Below are 19,438 nucleotides of genomic sequence, written 5' to 3'. Positions count from 1 at the left end.
TGCCGTGCTGCTGAGTGCTGACGCGTCGGCGCAGTCGCCGAAATATGTGACAGTTGACAGCTGACAGCTGACAGCAGCAGTGACAGCAAAGATGCGTTAACCAATATCCGCTGTCAGTAACGACGTAAACTATAGATTTTGGTTACTGACAGTGAATAAATATTGAAACGCAACCCTGCTAGAATTGTATCTTGCGAAATTGACGACGAACGTTTCCCGGAGCAGTTAATTTCGAGTTTATCATCTTCTTGAATCCAAAATTTTCAATTATAACCGATTTTTAATCGCTAATGTTTAGTTTTTTATATCGATCGTTATAAATCTTCTGATTATTTACTTTCACAACACGCAAATCGAAAGTTGATTATAACTGGGGGAGCTTTCTTGAATATATTACTAGGTGAACAATTTGATTAGCCCGTTTATTAGCTTCACATTTCAGGAAATTAACCCTGCAACCGTTTTCGTTCTCGACATTTTTATTATGTGGTATTTTTGATTATGTGGTCTTTAAAAATTTGTTAATTTGAAACTGAGGATCGACTTTCAGTCACGCTTTTCGTCAAGGACGTGGCAGAGCTGTCAATTTTTCTTTTTGCACGCAATTTCAATGAATTTTTAATATCAATGTTCCGTATAATACGTTGCAGCGTGTGCGGCGACGATGAAAGGAAGGAAGAAGGAAGAAAGGGGATGCTTCCGGTTAAGCCGCGAGTCACCGACAATGGAAGCGCCGTGAATTGATTGTCGTAAACCGATGAATAGAAAAATTCGCGACGCAGAGATTGCAGAGCGTCTAGGCCCGGTATTCTCCAGGGAGAAATTATTTCCACCGAGATATCAGGATAACGCAATTGAGAAACGTGCAATGGGATAAACAAGAAGTTGCGAAAATCGACAGAACTTCTCTTTCTTTTACCGATCTTGTAATAAATTATCTTGATCGCGAGAATGTATATGTACGTATATATATCTCTTCTTTCTGGCTCCGATTTTAGCCAAACGTTATCGTTGCATTTATTGATTCGCTACTTAATTAATTAACGTAGTTATAAATTTTCCCAGGTATGAGGGAATATCGAGGATGAGCCATGATATGAATAGCCCGTGGAATCTCTTTAATTGGATAATCGAATAATCAAAACTCAAGTAGGGTAACGTTGAATCAAGAGACAAATGGGAGGGTAATTGATAAGTGGATAATTGAGATTTAGATGGGAAGAAGAGCGAGGATTCATGCTACCTCCAGCAATCAGATTCACATGACCAATGGGTCAATATAAAAGGCACGTTGTATCGAGCGGTAGAATGCGAAGGAACCGAAAAATCGGCATCCAGTGATCCGTTCAAGAAACGCTTTTGTAGACACAAATCTGATGGACAAGAAGTTTGCATCTTCTACGTAGTGTCATCACTACACGTTGGATTAATAAGCTTGATTAATAATCGGTAAATCAATTAGTTTTTATACATTATTTTTGAACAATTTAGGAAAAACAATATGCGATTGTTTTTTATTTTATCGACATATGTAGATAAATTATTAAGTTATAAACATCTCGTTTCCATCGTACCTTGCTTTTTTTCAGTATCTACAGTATTAAAATTCTTATTTCTACCGTGGCTCGCGTGGAAAAATTGAAAGATGACGAACATATATCTTTGGAATACATTATTGTGTACCTTCATTGTGTAGCATCAGCTTCGCAGCGAGATCAAATAATCTTTCGCCCTAGATACGCGACGTATCCTCTGCAGATCCTACCAGTTATTTCGAAGATCCCTCCGACAGACGAAGGGGATGGATCTAAGCCGGTACTAAGAAACCGAAAAGATTTATTACGCACGTATGTGACGGAGAGGAGAATTTAGTGTAGGTAAAAAAAAAACTTTATCTTAGGGAAAGGAGTTGCACGATTAATGTGTTTCTTTTTTTTAGATGCTGCTCTCTACCCCGTTTGGCAGGCGTTCGCCAGCACCCTTCTGCACCAATACCCGAGTTTCCCCGAGTCGTCTTGAACATCCGCGGGTGTGTTTGTATACGTGAATATGTGTGCGCGGGTGGTGCTGGCCGCGGAATGGGATGGGAGCAAAAGGGTGAGGGTGAGGGCGAGAGCGAGCCGGGTCGACCGCGCAAATCTCTGCACGTACGATACACGTGTGTATGAGTGTACGTATATACACGCGCCGTTTCCATGCCGCTCTTGTACATGCGTATCCGCGAGGGTGGCGAGGGTGAGATTGGGGACGATGGGTGGCTCGGTGACGTCAGTGCTGAGTGCTCTGATCGTCAGTTGCGCAGAGACGGGGTTGGTCACCGCGAAAGCGCGTCGCGCTACGTCAGAATGACGGGCCGAGCGAGCAGCAGCCGTTAAACCACCCTCTTCGGGATCGGGGTTCTCTCTCTAGGGGTAAAGACAACCGTTCTAGATTCCCGGCGATCGTGTCCAGGCGTCGCCGCTGGACACCGCGGTCCATGTCGTCGCGCGGTAAGTCACGCGCGCGCAGCATCCCGATAAATCGCTTCCGTTCTCTTCTGCAGAGGGGTGCGCGAGCATGGGACAGGGAGCGGTGTCGTGAAGCGAGGCGGAAGGCGCGTGTCGTCCGCGCGCGCGTGGTCAACGGCGGCGCGACCCAGGGTGGCCGAGTGCCGGCGACGATGGCGAGTTCGGGCTCGGCGGTCGACGGGGTCGGCGACGACGGCACGGCGGGCGGCGGGCCCAGGAACCCCCTCACCTGCGGTGTCTGCCACAATTACTTCAACGAGCCCTGCCTGCTCTCCTGTTTCCACACCTTCTGTGCCCGTTGCTTACACGGCCCGCACATTGACGGGACGATCAAGTGTCCCCTCTGCGGGTAGATATAACATGTGACGGCATTATTGCTCCTCGACGCCTTTCGTCTGAATATCATTTATTCTTGATGTTTTGTTTATAATACTCCTTTTTACTTTTCAACGAATATTTCTTTTAGTTATGATTATATTTCTATTTGTGTTACGGCTTTATAATTCTCTTTATGACATTATGAATGATGTGTAATAAATACCGCATTATGTTAATATTTCACTGTAATATGTCCACAGGCAACAGACACAGTTGAAAGATGGGGCGCAACTACCACCTCCCGATCAGCTGATACGCCAATTAGTGGAATTGGCAAACTCTGAAAATCCACCGTGTGCCAATTGTGACAAGCGCGATAAGTCCACTATGTTTTTTTGTACAACATGCGGTATGTTTTTGAAGAAAGGAGATATATCTTTTTCAACTAGTATCAAGTTATCCATAGAATATAAGAAGAAAGTGCTATACATTTACAGGACAAGCGCTTTGCACCCACTGTAGAGAACACACCCACCGCGCGAAGATGTTCTCGACCCACGAGGTGGTGCACATGAGCAAGTGCGCCAAAGACACCCAACGTCGTTGTCCGAGTCACGGCGAGCAGTATATAATGTTCAGCCAGAGCGCCAAGTGTATGCTGTGCACTACATGCTTCCGCGACACGCCTCCGGACGCGCGGGTGCACTGCGTGGATATCGAGAGCGCCTGGCAGCAGACCTCGAAGAAGATGGAGCGCGCGGTCAACTCCATCTGCGAGCTCCAGGCCGGCATCAAGGACGGCGTAATGGCCCTCAAGTCGCAGCTGGACGAGCTGCGGCACAGCCTCGAGTCCGAGAAACGCGCGTTGACCGCCTTTTGCCACGGTATGCAGGAGGCGATCACCAAGACACACGCGTACGTCCTCGCGGAGTTGCAGCGTCAATTCGACAGCAAGGAGCGCATGGTGCGCTCGCAGTTGCTTGCGCTGGGTGGCGCGCTACCCGTGCTGCAGATGCACCTGATGCTGTGTACCGCCTTCACCACCGGCGCGACCAAGTATCAGTTCCTCGAGCTCGCGCACCCGATGCTGGAACGACTGAGTCGCGTCGCCCAGCTGGGCCATCCGTCGCGGCCGCCTCTACTCGCGGCACACATCAAGACGACGTATCGGGTTGACTTCGCGCGTGCCCTACATCCCTACATAGGTCAAGTGCAGACGCCCAAGGCCACCGCCGAGTCTCTGTACGATCAGATGGCCGGCGGCCATACGATAGGCCAGTCGGAACCGCAGGTGCTTCAGGTACGTGCGAGCAAGGCAAGCAATCGCACAGTCGATGATTCTTCATCATCGTGATCGTTCACATTCGTATCACAAGTTTCGTTTCCGATGTCATCCTCGCACATATTTTCGTGTATGTATCTTTTGTTCGCAGGATTTTACATTCGATGTATGATGTGTGACTTTGTATTTCTTTAAGTAGAATATATATATATATCACGTAATCCTTCGGCAGGATCATTCACGGATCATTAGACAGAGTCGTACGTGATAATTGAGAGTTAACACAGTACGTGATTGTAAGATCGCTGATATATACCATTCGCGTTTTACGCCAGGAATATGTTTTCCCAACAGAGCAGCAAGACTGCTCAGAGGTTGCCGCCGAAGAGTGGATCTGACGGCGGTCCGTTCTCCAATCATTGTCGGACCTTCGACACGCAACTGAAGGACCTGAGCCAGCAGTTGATGACGGTGAGGGAACGGTTGGGCGAGTTGCAGAGGGACGTTTCCGTTTTGAAGAAAGCGAACACTCCGCCACTGGGTATGCGTTACGACCATGTGGCAAGGGATTGCCGCTTACTCGAACAACAATTGGAGCATCATCAGATGGAACTGGAGCGACTGAGAAATGTCTTTGACGCGTTGTGGGAAGAACAAATGTGCAGGATTCACATAGAAAAGGAGATTTTCCATTCTCAGGTATGCTCTCTCAGCCAATAAGTTAGATTCGCGGTTGCGTCTCTCTTACCATTGTCTCATTTACCATTTAATCGTATGTTATTTCTATTCAGATGAATGACATATTATCGCTGAGGAGCGAAGTGAAAAAGCTGCAAATATTCGCTCAGGAGCTGGAGCCCTTCGTCAAATCATTCTCGACAGGCATCAGCGCTGGGGAAGTGAGCATGGCCGCGGCAGATGCGGCCAATAGTCAACATCTGCAAGCGTTGCTCGATCATCTGGCGCGCATCCAGATGCAGGAGCCGCCACCGCACCCACAAGCTCAAGCACCTACGAAGGATCATCGTCATTTACGTAGCACTGCCACGAGTGCCGATAACGCGCTGTACATGAAGGGTAAGAAAACATGATCTCAGATGTTCCTTAGATCGCCTTAAAATAATAAAAGCATCTAATATTTACGCATATTTAAATGGTAATTTAATTAATCGTTCAGAGACGAAGGAGATCCCGACGCGATGTCGCACGCCGTCCGGCGGTGTCGGCGCCGTTCTGGACTCGAGCGGCAACATAGTCGTGTATGGAACAGCCAAATCGACCGATCCGAAGCGGGGCGTACTCAGTCAATTGATCGAGAAGGCGAGAACGCAGAAGGACGATCGCAAGAAATCGCCAGGCAGAGAGGACGGCCGCGATCGCAGTCAGAGCCGGCGTTCGCGTAAGTCGCCAGACAGCGCGAAGCCGAAGACGCCGCCCGGCAGTCACTCGTCCGGCAGTAAGATGCGATCGTTGTATCGTTCCCTGAAAGGCGGCACCGGCGACACTTCCGCCGAGGCGCTCGATCAGGCGGAAAGATGCACCGACTCGCAGCAGCCGCAGTCTCATATCGGTAAGAACGGGAGAATCGCAGGACCGTCGTGCGCAAACGAGTACTGATACATTATGACACGCAGGTCTCCCTTTGTAGTCCACCGGGCGAAATTTCGGGTTTAGACTTAGAGGTGATAAACATCCGACAGCCGAATACGTAAAGTTGCTCGCCGTTCACCGCACACGCTTATATATATATACGATATATGTAAATATATTATGTATATTAAAGAAAGATTAAGAGATATATATATACATTGACCCACATGGCGCATTAACACATCTATCGCACATTTACCCTTACAAAGTTAAGTGTCTCGTCGTCATCTCGCAGCGAACTCACGTGCACCCGCTGTGTTTGAAGAAGATGAGACCGTCTTCTAAAAGAGTCCCGTGCTTCCAGCAGGCGACGAGGGCGAGTATCAACGAATCTCGGAGGCCTCGAGCATGGGCGATGCGAAGAAGCGTGTGCAGGCGCAAGTGCACGCGGTCCCGGCCGACGATCAGATACGAGCGATCCCAAGCAGCAAAGTCGCCAAGATCTACCCGGCCAGCGACTCCGAGGAGCTGTTCTATGGTGACGGGAAGGCGGCGAGCGATGCGAGGAGGCGACGGCGCGCCAGCTGCGACAGTCTGAGCACGACCGGATCTGGTAACAGTAGGCGATCGAGCATCGCCGATGGGACGGTAGGTCAACAATCCATCGCGCAGGACCCCCGGAAAACCCTGGTCGTTTTGATCGAATCGGCCTCACGGACGTCGTCGTCTCTCATGCAGAAGCAGCGTTCCTGGGAGACCTTTCCGCGGCCCAAGAGCAAGCGCGGCGCCGGTGGCGAGGGCGCGGGGGCCTCGTCCCTCGGCCAGCTGAAGAAAGCGGACAGCTTTGAGGGTCACGAGGAGGCGGTGCGCACCTTGGTGGCGGCCGTACACGAGACGCGTTCTCAGCGACACCATCATTTACATCATCATCGTCATCATCGTAAGAGCAAAACGAATTGAGGCGCTTTTTGTCGCTCCTTTCGCAACCTCTCCTAGCGCGTATACATATAAGACTTACGTGAGGAAATATTGTCCGCGAGATAGATATATCCGCGAGCCTATTGCGTTACAGATAGAAAAAGAAAAGAAAAAGGGAAAAGAATGATCAAAAGACTAAACGACCGTGCCCTAAGTGGCTTAAGTATACACCGATACACGTTATTTATTAGCAACGGGAGCGTATTGTTGTGAGAGCCGACATTATCGGTTTTTCGAAGATTTTGGACATTCTATTAGTATAATAATAATATAATAATAATAATAATGGATATATAAATATAACGGTAATGAGAAAAAGATCTATATTCTGCGCGATGTGAAAATACAAAAGTTTTTATTATCGAGAATGCACCTTCGACAGGTGCACTCGCTCGTCTTTATATTACTTTTCGAGAGATTTCTTTGAGATCCCGATCAAACGCGTGGTATGTTTGTATTATTCCGACGTTTTTGACATTTACATTGTGTCCCTCGTCGAAGTTGTATCGCGTACGACGACGTACAGCTCTCGCGAACCACCTTTTATATAGCGATTTAATTGCATTCGATATGACGAAAGCGCCCAAGATCGGTATCGCTGCCACTGTAAATCCCAGACGTTAAAAGAGGCGGAAGAGAAAGAGAGCGTCATATCCACTACTCGTGTTGGGTCTGTTTTCTATTGCTGAACTGGTTTATCTTTTTTACTCCACATTAGAAGGAAAAAGATAAACCCTGTGGACTAGTGCAGCCTGTTCAGCAATAGAAAACAGACCCATATTGTTGACACGATCTGCCTGGGGCAGTTGATACATGTAGAGCCTTGATTAGGGATAAATAGCGGGAAGGTTCTTCGGACAAAAATGCGCGTGTGCAATGTACAATAATTGCAAAAGAACCGCGGTTGACGTTGCAATCTAAACTGTATACAGACAAATGCCCATTTCGTTCTGGGCGCACATTATCTCGATTTCATTATTACAAAAGTCCTGTTCTCGCGTGTTCCCATCTCTCCGTTAAAACATGCGGATTTAATTCACACGGTGCACGAGATTCTTCCCTTGAACGTCAACAGGTCGGATGCATAGTCCAGTAAAGTACGTCGCGCAATTCGATCGGTCGAGTAAAAAGGTCGAGTAATACTTTAGCTAGTAAACAACACTGCCAGTCGCGCATATTACGACGTTAATCGACGATACTCGATTCGCGAAGAATAGCCTACGTCGAGCGTTTACTCGTAATCTCGCCAGTCGCATCAATAAAAACCACCCGGTGTGATCGCGCGGGCTTACGCACGATTATCCACGTATCGACTATAATGTAACGATAATATTCCAAGATTACTGCAAACGGGGGGCGTAAGGATAAATCGGTATTACGAGGAATCGGTTCCTCCATGTGAAAGTCAATGCGATCGTTAATCGTTGTTTCGAATTTAACTACGAGCGAAGATTTGTAATCTTCAGCAGGGTTACAATGAACGTTCTAATTATAGCGAGTGTACACATGTAAGCATGTATGAGAAATGTCGACGTGCTGGTATAGTAAAATATATACAAGTTAATAAATATACCCTTGATTTCTATACCGTATCTTCCGTCTATTGAAAGCGATCCTCGTTGCTCGCTTCAGTTTTACATCAAGTTGCTCGCGGTTGTATGTACATACATGTATAAAAAATAGATACATGCATATTCGGTATTCCCACTTGTTGAATTTTACAAAGCAGATTAGGAATTTCCACTGATGAAATACGAGACAACATTTTGGCCTCCAACGTTCACAATTTGTCGGACGTAATATAGCGACGATATATTGTAACAGTCTCCAATTAATTAATCTGATAACTGCGTGTAATATTTTACGCGTATTTATTTGAGGCTAATATACGTAACGTGATTTATACGTAATTATCGATTTTATGTACATTTCTCTTCTATTTTCACATATTATAATACACACGATAGTACACACGATCGACCGCATTAAAAGTTCTCCCCGTCGTTTTTGCTCTCTTTCTTCTTCTCAAGTAAAATGTCTCTATTTTTCTGACACCACCACTATAGATAATACCAAATCATTGGTATAAAAAGGAAAGTGTCTCATACAGAATATATATACAGCGTACGTATTTCTGTAGAGATAAAGTACACATTTTGTCGCTATTCATTCGAGTATCATACTGTTTCTTTCTTCTTCGTTTCTGTCTCATCGATATTGACTTCGCTAACTTCGAACTTGTCAGAAATTTCGTAGGAATGATTCTCCGGGAATTTTTCTTCGATACGTTGTTTCTCCGTGCTGTTCAACTTCCTCTGATTCGTGTTGCCGTTATTTACTTTCAATAAAGTCATGATACCCCAGCAGCTACTTGTGGATTTGTCGGCAGTCTCTAGCGCGTAAATCGCGTCGTGCGACATCGAAATTATGCGATTCACCTCATAAAGGTTTACATTTTTGCAGACGTTCAACGTCGTTTCTAAGGGATTGGTAATATGGAGTGCCGAGCGTGACGGTTTTCGAATCTGCGTACCCTCGCGAATGCATATCCCATACACATTAAAATCGAACGTCGAATAATACTCGAAGAAACCATGCAGAAGCGTCTCCAGAGTGTCCTGATTCGGCTTATATTTGTAATCGGCTGGCAATTTGTTAATATCCCGTAAGAAAGTGCAATCGATGCCATTTTCTGCGCAACGAATGTCACTGCGCGCTGTGCGAGAGAAAAGAAGATGCACGTTACTGGCTGGACGTTATATATATATATAACCCTTTTATTTATGATAAACGTCACTTACTTGCATACAATTTCAACGTCTTTAAGGACGGCAATATTTTCTTCTGTTGTAAGTAGAACAGCACCAGCAACGTAAGAGGGAAGTTTGTTATCCATTGCCCCGGTACATCGGACGTTATTTCCTGACTCTTCGCCCATACCCGTATCGCTATAACAAGCGGTCTTACCCGCCAATCTATCTCTCCGTACAAATTTAATAATTCGGTCATGTATATGGCAGTCCTGAAAGAGATAGCTCAGTATTAAGGGTTGTATATATCTTATTTTTAAAAGTTTTATAAAGAAAACGCTACATCTCTCAGATACACGTGAAATACCTTTCAACTTACATATTTGTCGCACTTAAGTCACATTCAGTATGCGTGTAGTCGTAGCGGAATTTAATTATAGGTACTCGAGCCTCCAGGATCTTTCTTACATTGAAAACTCCAGGGATGAAGTGCTGCATGGTATTCGCAAGTATTCCCAGAAACTCTTTTGTTTCAGTCCTATCGTTATGCCTCATAGATTTCGAGTGAAATACTAATCTACTCGTGGCATTATGCTGTAAATATTACACGTCGTTGGCATTTAGTATTACAAGTACGTGAGTACATTTAACTGATTCAAATATCGTTTATATAATTTACTTCTTCACTGTCGTCGGGAACAAGAACTAAATCAAGATCACATCTTTTCCTTCCGAAACCATTTACAGAGGAGCCGAATGGCAGAACTTTCATATTCTGAAATAGCTGAGAGAAGTAGTGCTCTAAGTGGTGAGCGGTGTGAAATCTCAGTCTTACTTCTAAATCAGTCAGTTTCAGCGCCTCGTAGAGAACTATTATCTGTCCTGATATCTGTGAAACGGAGATTTCGAGTTTTACAGGGCTAAATGTCTCAGATACGTCCCACCGTAACGTAACGTAACTATAATAATATTAAAGAAACCTACCGATTTCGCGTTATATAATAGCTTTACAATTTCCTGGTCAGTAGGCAACGAACAACCATTCTCCACAGACAGGGTTGCCTTTTTCTTACTATTTCTCTGTAAAGCAGCAACTTGTCCTTTACGGAACCACAACACCGACGATTTTACGGGAGCAATGTAATCTCCGTTTACAAAGGAAGCAGACGACATAACTTCATTTATCGACGATATGTCTTCAAACTCGACCAAGATATAATTCTAAACGTAGTCAAACAATATAGTATATCTTTATAACAGTATTTATGTATTAATATCGCATATAACTTTGGATAAATATTGAGCAGCACCTGACATACATGCTGACTATTTATTTGATAGTGATGCATACTCAAGACGTCTCCAAACCGTGAGCAATAGTTATGGAGATCGTTGTGTGATTTCGATGAGTATACTTGTATCAATAAGCTTCGACATGCCTGGTTTCTTCTCTTGATGATTTCAGCCTCGAGTCCGACCGCTTCTGTATCTGTAAACGTGCCAGATGGAAGTATAGATTGTCCTAGTGCGGAAAAATATAAATAACCGTGAAGAGAGAAGGATTTAATAGATATTAATTCATGCTGCATCCAACACAATTACATTAATAAATTTCTCTGAAGAGGACTACATAATATTTGCGAGCTTATAGGTTATATATTGTAAACGTGTCATGTGACTCACTTTGTTTATTGTTCCTGTGTTGCAGGATGGTTGACGATATCGAGAGGCGATTGCGCGATTTTAATCTATTCGTGCCCATCATGAACTTTTTGCAATAACAGTGATTTAATAAGGAAAAGGCATTCGAATTAGCACGGCTAAAGAGCGCCATTTTTAAATGTGCGCATAGCACGTGTGCCAATACTGCCAACTGCCAAGTGCTGCCCACGTGCTGCCAATGTGCCAATGCAAGTAGTCGTATCTTAATTTATTAGAAGATAATGCGGCTGCTTCAACAGAATATGCTCCTTCTTTAATTTTTTAAATTAAGAATGATGTACGTAGTAAATGCCACCTCTTGTCCGATTGTTATCCTGAAATTTTGCCGAGAATCTTTAAACTTTTCTTGGTCTTATACCGAAAGTCGGTAATTATCCGCGGTCGATAAACAAATTCGATCTGTATACACTTGACAATCAGTAATAAAAGCTTGATGCATAACGAATAACACAGGCAATAGATTTTCAACCTATCAGAATCCGTATCAATGTTATATTCGTGTATTTGACAAAAATATAAATCTCATTACCTATAATACCTTTTATAAATTTTAAGATTGAAATAATAAATTAAGTTTAGCCTCGTATTTTCAAAGCAAAGTGGAAAAGTTGTAGGACAATAAACAAGTAAGATAGGATATTATCGCATAAAATATGATTTATTATCATCTAAACAGATAAGATTTGATGGAATGTTTCCAACTGCACAGAGTTTTCTTCAGTATTCATTGGTTCCGCCATTTTCGGTTAAAGCCAATGAGTGTAAAGGGGGAAGGGGGTACTGACCAGACGTCTCAGCGCCCCCAGCGGGCCCAGCGGCCCCAGACGGTTGCCAGAGGGACTCTACTTCTACTTGCAACGGGCGGCCGCCGCACTAGTCGGCACTAGTTTGACGTTTCCGTCACGATCGAGTGAGCGCTGAGCCGAGCGGCGAGCGGCGAGAGTGGCGAGTGGCGAGTGGCGAGTGGCGCAGGCGAGTGGTGCGCGATCGCAAGCAGCGGCAGCGGCAGCGGCAGCGGCAAGTCGTCAGACGTCAGACGTCAACCGTCAACTCGTCAGCGTCAGTCCGGTTAGTCTCGTCATCTCGGTTTGTTTTGCGCGCCTACGCGCTTTCGGCGACTACGGCCGGGCCAGCGGCAACACGTCGACGATCCCCTCGACGTCCCTTCTCTCACGAGCGACGGTCGTCACACCATCGTTCGCCTTCTCATCTGTATGCCTTGCGTACGCCCCCACCGTTGCCGATTTTCCATGAGTAAGTTATTTATTGATTTCGAAAAGGATACTCTTAATAACTCGCGTCACGAGTCACACGAGTGTCACGACGACGACGCGACCGCGACGGTGACGTCGAGAGGGTGTATCCGTGACGACGGCGCCGGCGGCGGTCTCCACGGTCTCCGTTTTCCCCAACGACGGTAGAAAGTCCGCGGACCGCGACGTCGAAACGGAGGCTTCTCGTTTCTCGTGCCGTTTGGCCGCACGTTGTGCATCGCGATATGTAATCTCGTGCCACAACGCTCGTGACGCGAACGTATGCCGTGAAATCGGTCCGTGCGCTCGGCGGTCCGCTTCGAGGTCTATTTCGAGTCTCAGGATGGGTATTATCCCGAGGTCGCGTGTATGAAATGGCAGGTTGAGGAATACCTGCACACATGTGCGATGTGCATCGCAAATGTGCAGTATATGTGCACCGAGCGAAACGGGAAACGAGATCGTGGAAACTGGATTAAATCGTTCCCGCGGCGATTCATATAGTTTCAGTCATTATAAGAATGAGGATAAATCAAGGTCCACGCATCCGTCTTCTTCTACTCTTTTATACTTTGACAGTGTAAAATTATGTGCCTCTTGCATTTGGAACATTACGATATATTAGACGTGCAAGAATAACGTGCCTTTTATCTTGTTTGTAGACGTTTTTTGCTTCTGAGAAATTAAACTCTGCGATATACACGTAGTGATAAATTAAAGACCTTTTTACAGAGTCAGACGTTGAGGACACCAGGGAGTGATAAAAGTCTGATTTTTTTTAATTGACTTGTCATGCCATCTTTCGCTGATAAATCCTTTCTTGACAACAACTACAAAAGTTCTTTATTAATAACGATGATAGGTGATCTTATCTAAGTCATTATTTAACTGATTGAGATAATGATAGAGATTTGAGAGAGACACGTCTTAGGAGTAATACGCTTGTAATCTAGAATTTTTTATGAAACATTTAGTCTTATATTTTTATGCGTGATTGACCAAACGTCTGTTTGTATGCATTACAGATGTTGATATTGTCTTCCCACAGCCATTGGTAATGCAACGATCCTTTCTTGATCTGAAGTCTGCAAGATGGTTCTCATCGTCCAGTTCCAATTTTAGCTGAGATTAATACAGAAATGTAAGCAGCGACTAGATATTTACAAATGACAAAGGGCATTTGTTTTTATATTATTTATAAATAAGTGCATATGAAATGTATACGTGTAACAAGTATGTTAATCTGCGTTATTAAAGTATTGCAATATGACGTTATAACGTTGAATCATTATATATGAACGTAAAGTAACGCTACACACAACATGCATGTAGATTTAATGCATATGTATGTATAGGTTTAAAATCTATTACGTCCGTACGTTGTATGACATGATACATGTAACGTTACGTTACGTGAAAATGCATATGATAATAAAAAAAAAAGTATGTAATCCCTATGTCAATGGATTTTAGATGAATGTTGTTATATATGTGGAAAATACACGTTGCAATAAAATATACAAATGGATTTGCTTTTGTAGAGCGAAACGAATACGGTCCAGCTTGGTGGTAATGCGGGGATGTGGATCTGCTTTGACCCGATAGGAAGCCGAATAGGCTGGGGTTCCATTTCGTTCGTCGTGCTGTTGTATTGGACTTCTATTACCATCGATGCCAGCCTAACGAATGCAGCCGCGTCCAATGTCCCTCGTAATACCGTCACGTCGGAGATATCGGTACCAGCGTCGGCACATCACGAGAACGACGAATGCAGGAATGTGACCACTGACAATAGAGAGGGTACGATTTCGGGTTGCGATCACTTAGCACTACTTTATCGACGAAATGTGTGACTCTCATGTTTGTACAGGTACTGGACTGTCAGTGGTCAGCCATGGATCCGGTTATCCTCATTCGCCGATAGTGCCTCCAACCTTTCTGTACGGAGCTCTTACCTGCCAACCCTATCAAGGAATTTACGTGAATCACATCTACTTTCAACTCGCAAATGCCTTCTTCCTATTGTCACACCTTGCACCAAGCGGCATACATGGTGTGCTCTATTTAAGGTGCACTCTACTCGTGGGCTGTGCCTTTCTTGCTTTGTGGGGCTGGACAATAGCTTGCTGGCTGGATGCTGCTCTCTGGAATGCTCTCTTTGTTGTCATCAACTTCGTCCATGTATGCACGCTTCTTTACAAGCTCAGGCCTATCAAGTTTACAAAGGAAATTGAAGAGGTAAGCGAAGATCAAGTAGAGGAAGTAATGATGTGAGGGAGTATTAATTATTTACAAAACTGATAGAGAAAAGAACAGGCGTAGCACACGTTATTTGACATGGCTCATTTTTATTTATATTTTTCAAAATTATTATGTATCTTATGAATAGGTGTATACTAGAAAATCTTGAGAAGTAGTACAGTACAGTTAGATATATGACTCTATGTAATTTGCTTTCTGTTTGACCGCAGCATCTGTATTATACACAAAAATTTCTGCTTTATTTTTGCACTGTTATTATATTATTACTTAACTATATTATTACGAATGGTACTTATTTAATCCCTATCAGAATATAAAATCTGTCTATACTATTTAAAAGAACCTGTTTTTTTAATATTCGTAATTAATGAAATAATAATTAGTAATATATTTATAGTACAACGTAGATAAAGTTTCGTTTGAAATCCTTAATGTGTATTTATTTCAAATAAAAATGTTTCACAGTCGTCTTCTTTCACGTAGGTATACGTTGCAGTGTTCCAGCCATTACGAGTGTCTCGTCATCAATTCAGAAAAGTATTAAACTGTATGAAGATCATTCGCCAGTTGAAGTATCAAGAGGTTTATGCACAAGAAAAAGTGACCAAAGTCGATTCTTTATCATTGGTGCTGTCGGGAAAGTAAGACTGCACCTTACTTAAGTTCTTTAGGTTTATTTGTTGTTATAAGAACTCTAATATAACATCATATTTTTATTTTTTTGTTCTTTGTAGACTAGTTGTCTCGCAAAATGGAAGAGCATTGCATATCGTCTTCCCACATCAGTTCCTGGATTCTCCAGAATGGTTTGGTGTCTCGACAGACGAATACTTCCAGGTAAATTGTTCGTCGATATGTTCTTCATATCAGCAAATTCTTTTATTTCAATATCTTTATCTATCCGACTCGATAATTCCGATATGCCGATATAAATATTTGATATTACGTCATATTTGCTTAGGTGTCAATAACAGCTATGGAGGAATCAAGGATATTATTATGGCATAGAGACAAACTAAAATTAAGCATAATTAGCGATCAATTCCTGCAGGCAGTGTTTGATCACATTTTGGGCAGAGATGTAGTTAAGAAATTGATGCAGGTACAGTTTATTTGTTAAGCACATTTCTTTTTTTTTTTATTACAAAAATATGGAATATCTTCTATATAATTTATTAAATTGTAAAATTGTTAGAAAGCTCTTAATGAAGATTTTCAATATGTATGTGTATTGTTCTATTATATTTATTTTTTTATTTTATAGGTGAGTGAAACGATGGCTGCTAGCAGTCATCAGCAGCAGAATGGGCAGATAATTGGTCTGGGTGGTATTGGAGCCTTAGAAAATGACGCGGATACAAAACTTTTTGTTGTAAAAAAGACTGGTGATAGTCAAGGCATTACTGCTCTCATCAGTCGTCAACTTCAAGGTATGTATGAACTTCTATCTGTAGTTTTTATTTTTACCAACATTGAAGAATTCAATCAAAATCGTGTATGATAAAATTGTTTATCTTTTTTGTATTTGAATTTTTATTTTCATCGATATGCTAATTTTGGGACACCATACATATCTTCTTAAGGCAAAAAAGACTATATTTTGTATATTTTTTTATTTTTGTGAGCAATCTCTTATAATTAGTAAAATGCACATTTCCCATATTATTCGGGCATGCGCATGTTTTGTATGTATCCAGTTTTTTTTTTACTTTTGTAGTATTCTTGTGTTCTCAACACTTTCATTGTAATTTTAATTTCACGGTAGATATAATTTTGCTCATTATATATATTTTTTCTGGCTTGTCATGTTAAGATTTTCGCTAATGTTTTATACAAATAATGGCTATTTACGTACATAGACGTATGCAAATCTAATAAATATAAAGTAAGCAATGTCAGACAACATTAAATAAGAACACAATTGATTCTTTTGTTTACAAAGTATGCATGCGCACACTCACACATTATTTTATACCTTTAATCTAATACTCCGTAATATTTTTTATTTGAAAGTAATACGGTTTCAATTATGTCTATTATATTTGTCAAGATGTAATAATGATTTATACGTGCCATAGATTTTTGTATTTATTTATATGCACCTTTTTTGTAATTTTGCATCAACTTTGATTTTGCTTTGGAAATAGAAGAGCGAATGCCGTTGCTGTACACGAATCAAGAAGTACTGAATAACACCCTTCACCATACGAACCGCCTACGTGTACCACCTTGTACATTACTCCCACCCCCTATGTCGTACAACGTTCAGACTTCGTTGTAATATCCTTGCCTACCGATCGTGCAACACTCTAGCACAAAAATTGTATGTGATGTACATATTATGTTCCTGCAATGGATGCATATGTATTACACAAATGTCGCAGAGTAATTCCATTAATTGTTCTTCCTGGATATTGTACCAAGAGGTGAGTTTTTCTATGCCTTCGAAAATTTTTATACATGACAAATACATGTAAAAAGCAATACCTATAAAGCAGATATGTTAAGCACACATGTTTTCAAAAATGTTAATCTTGAAAATTAAAAGGGGAATAATATATTAATATTTAGAAATTTAGATGCATATTACAAGTCTTACTTTTTATCACATTTACGATTGATTTGACAGTATTATAAAGATATATATTTCTAATATCCATATTACTGTTATTACTACAACTTTCTTATAAGTGAGAAAGTGCAACTGTGGTAATAAGTGATATTTTAGATATGTTTATTTCAAAATTTGTTTATTTGTTATTTGTTTCTCTTTGCATGACTAAAAGTTATTTAAAAAATGTCTCTTAACTTACAGCGGCAGGTGACCCGAATGCTTGGAGATTGGGAAGAATCGAAGAGACTGATCATGAAACACCCGTTTAATGGAATGATTGTTAAATCGATGTCATCCTCGACAGTCAATATAACGTAACACCGGTGTTTTTACATAATGCACGTACAGCAAGCTGATATTTATTGTGACGAAATAATGTGCATATTGAAACTGTGCATAGAAAAATCGAACATTCTCTTGCCAATTAATAATTTTCCCAGTGGCTAGTCAACCGTATGCGATAATATGAGAAAATTCCATCGTTTTGTAGCGTATGATGAATTCCATTCTAGCTTATAAAGCAACTAATCAATAAGTTTATGCTTCCAGTGTATTTGTTGAGTATATGCTTGAACATATTGAATTTATAAGAGTGGCTATTTATAATTTTACTCCGGTAAAGTATTTCGGTATGTTCTACGATGGATGAATAATGGATTAAGATTTTACAAGTATGCAAGTGTAATGAAATGAGGGTGACATGTTGACACAGCGGCGTAACTTCTGTTTATGCAAGGTCTGTGATGTCGCGGTGGGACTTGATAGAAGTCTGGGGCCTAAAGAAACTGATTCTTTCCCATACCCGGAAATAGTGCCTTTTTACTTACACTTCCTTTCTTAATGTTTCCATGGAGAAAATATGTATAATATACTACTATATGCGCCATATGACTTATATATATTTATCCAATGTATCTAGTAGAGTTCTCCAAATGTCGCTGTATTACATGTTTGAAGATTCATGTTGTGATACTGTTAAGCAACCGATGTTCACAAGTCAAAGAGGCACAAGAAGTTACGCCATTATTAACGCATTGGACATTACAAAGTACGATATAAAGGACATTGTTGCGAGATTTATATCGCTACATTGCTGCTAGAGACGCCGAATGCCGAATCGCGTATATAACTTTCGATACTTAACGTAAAAAGTTATTATAACGTGATACAAGATAACGTAATTATGATCAATGCATTGATAAACCTAACATCAAGTTGATTATTTCATTATTATTTTATTTGTTTACAACAGTGCGTATAATAATTGTTTTATTTATATTTATATACGTGGGTAAGCGAAAGTGAATACTTGACGTTTATGTTATGTAAAACAAATCGAGAGAAGGTGCTTAAGAAATGTCGATAACGTGATCGCGAGTAAAAATAAAGGCAGCAATCGGAATAATGAGATTTGAAGTGAAAAAATTTTGCTTTTAATGATTAAAATATTTCGGTAATCAAACTATTGAATAAATAAACACTTTGGAAACAACTTTATTTAATCTTTAGAAATATCGCATTGAAAATTAGAAAACTGTTAAAAGGTATCGATATTAAGCCCACTTAAAGTTGTAATACATACTTTAAGAAGACTTTTTATATATGTAAAGTCATAGTTCTCTGAACAACACACATACATACATATTCTATTTCGGATATTACCGACAGTTTATCACACGATGTAACACGTATTCTGTATTGTATACAACACACGTATACCGTATATTCGTATAACGATATTTTGAACCGACGATATCATTTTACGTAGCGAAGTACCGAAATGTAGGGAATGCCTTTTGATATGTATAAACGTGAAATGTAGGACCAGATGATCGAGTTAGTATTTTTTGTATATGAACCATCTATAAAAATAGACGAGTTTATTGCTTTCTATGTGAATGTGAATTATATGTATTATTGAATCTTTGTTATAATCTCTGATTGTTGTTACGATTATTTTTGTACGTGAACGTGTTTTTAGTATGTAGTTAGGGATAAGCGGAGAATGGCTGATGAGAGTTTGAGAAATTTAAATCATATTGGATACAAATAAGAATGCATATAAAATGGCAGCGCGAATAAAGAAAGTTAGTTTTAAAAATGAAAGTACGTTTATTACAATTATCTGTCTCGTTCCTTTTTCTTTCTCTATGTGAAATGTA

The 19,438-nt window shown here is 41.5% G+C and overlaps 3 protein-coding genes across 17 annotated transcripts; 2 read left to right on the top strand and 1 right to left on the bottom strand.

Moving 5' to 3' along the window:
• The first annotated feature begins 127 nt into the window (after positions 1 to 127).
• LOC139823395 (RING finger protein 207) lies at positions 128 to 6,810 on the top strand. 10 transcript variants are annotated; one of them, XM_071795899.1, is made up of 12 exons: positions 128 to 959; positions 1,066 to 1,449; positions 1,590 to 1,873; positions 1,940 to 2,029; positions 2,543 to 2,856; positions 3,086 to 3,234; positions 3,323 to 4,140; positions 4,462 to 4,806; positions 4,899 to 5,184; positions 5,285 to 5,677; positions 6,065 to 6,345; positions 6,436 to 6,810. In XM_071795899.1, the coding sequence occupies exons 4-12, from the start codon at positions 1,940 to 1,942 to the stop codon at positions 6,655 to 6,657; spliced, it is 2,898 nt and encodes a 965-aa protein (XP_071652000.1). In that variant the 5' UTR covers positions 128 to 959; positions 1,066 to 1,449; positions 1,590 to 1,873; the 3' UTR covers positions 6,658 to 6,810. The 10 variants fall into 10 exon arrangements, with proteins under 10 accessions (XP_071652000.1, XP_071651998.1, XP_071651997.1 ...); XM_071795897.1 differs by having other exon boundaries at positions 1,737 to 1,873; positions 6,065 to 6,810; XM_071795896.1 differs by having other exon boundaries at positions 1,697 to 1,873; positions 6,065 to 6,810.
• A 1,721-nt stretch (positions 6,811 to 8,531) lies between these two features.
• Positions 8,532 to 11,389, bottom strand: Mtpap (mitochondrial poly(A) polymerase). 2 transcript variants are annotated; one of them, XM_071795907.1, is made up of 7 exons: positions 11,109 to 11,389; positions 10,745 to 10,914; positions 10,410 to 10,646; positions 10,105 to 10,314; positions 9,805 to 10,019; positions 9,477 to 9,697; positions 8,532 to 9,391 (listed from the first exon to the last, which is right to left on the bottom strand). In XM_071795907.1, the coding sequence occupies exons 1-7, from the start codon at positions 11,257 to 11,259 to the stop codon at positions 8,853 to 8,855; spliced, it is 1,743 nt and encodes a 580-aa protein (XP_071652008.1). In that variant the 5' UTR covers positions 11,260 to 11,389; the 3' UTR covers positions 8,532 to 8,852. The 2 variants fall into 2 exon arrangements, with proteins under 2 accessions (XP_071652008.1, XP_071652007.1); XM_071795906.1 differs by having other exon boundaries at positions 10,736 to 10,914; positions 11,109 to 11,386.
• Positions 11,390 to 11,942: 553 nt separating this feature from the next.
• LOC139822857 (popeye domain-containing protein 3) lies at positions 11,943 to 19,382 on the top strand. 5 transcript variants are annotated; one of them, XR_011734624.1, is made up of 10 exons: positions 11,943 to 12,215; positions 13,426 to 13,541; positions 13,942 to 14,200; positions 14,271 to 14,638; positions 15,146 to 15,303; positions 15,397 to 15,499; positions 15,624 to 15,764; positions 15,927 to 16,092; positions 16,810 to 17,088; positions 17,478 to 19,382. XR_011734624.1 is itself a non-coding variant. In XM_071795002.1 (9 exons), exons 3-9 carry the CDS (start codon positions 13,981 to 13,983, stop codon positions 17,543 to 17,545), a joined length of 1,224 nt encoding a protein of 407 aa, XP_071651103.1. In that variant the 5' UTR covers positions 11,946 to 12,401; positions 13,426 to 13,541; positions 13,942 to 13,980; the 3' UTR covers positions 17,546 to 19,382. The 5 variants fall into 5 exon arrangements, 1 of the variants encoding a protein (XP_071651103.1); XR_011734623.1 differs by having other exon boundaries at positions 11,943 to 12,401; positions 13,449 to 13,541; XR_011734622.1 differs by having other exon boundaries at positions 11,943 to 12,401.
• Positions 19,383 to 19,438: the final 56 nt, after the last annotated feature.

This window comes from Temnothorax longispinosus, chromosome 12 (assembly GCF_030848805.1).
Source record: "Temnothorax longispinosus isolate EJ_2023e chromosome 12, Tlon_JGU_v1, whole genome shotgun sequence".
Classification (NCBI taxonomy): domain Eukaryota; kingdom Metazoa; phylum Arthropoda; class Insecta; order Hymenoptera; family Formicidae; genus Temnothorax; species Temnothorax longispinosus.
Note: the sequence above shows the minus strand (reverse complement) of the source record. Positions and strands in the feature narration are given on the sequence as shown.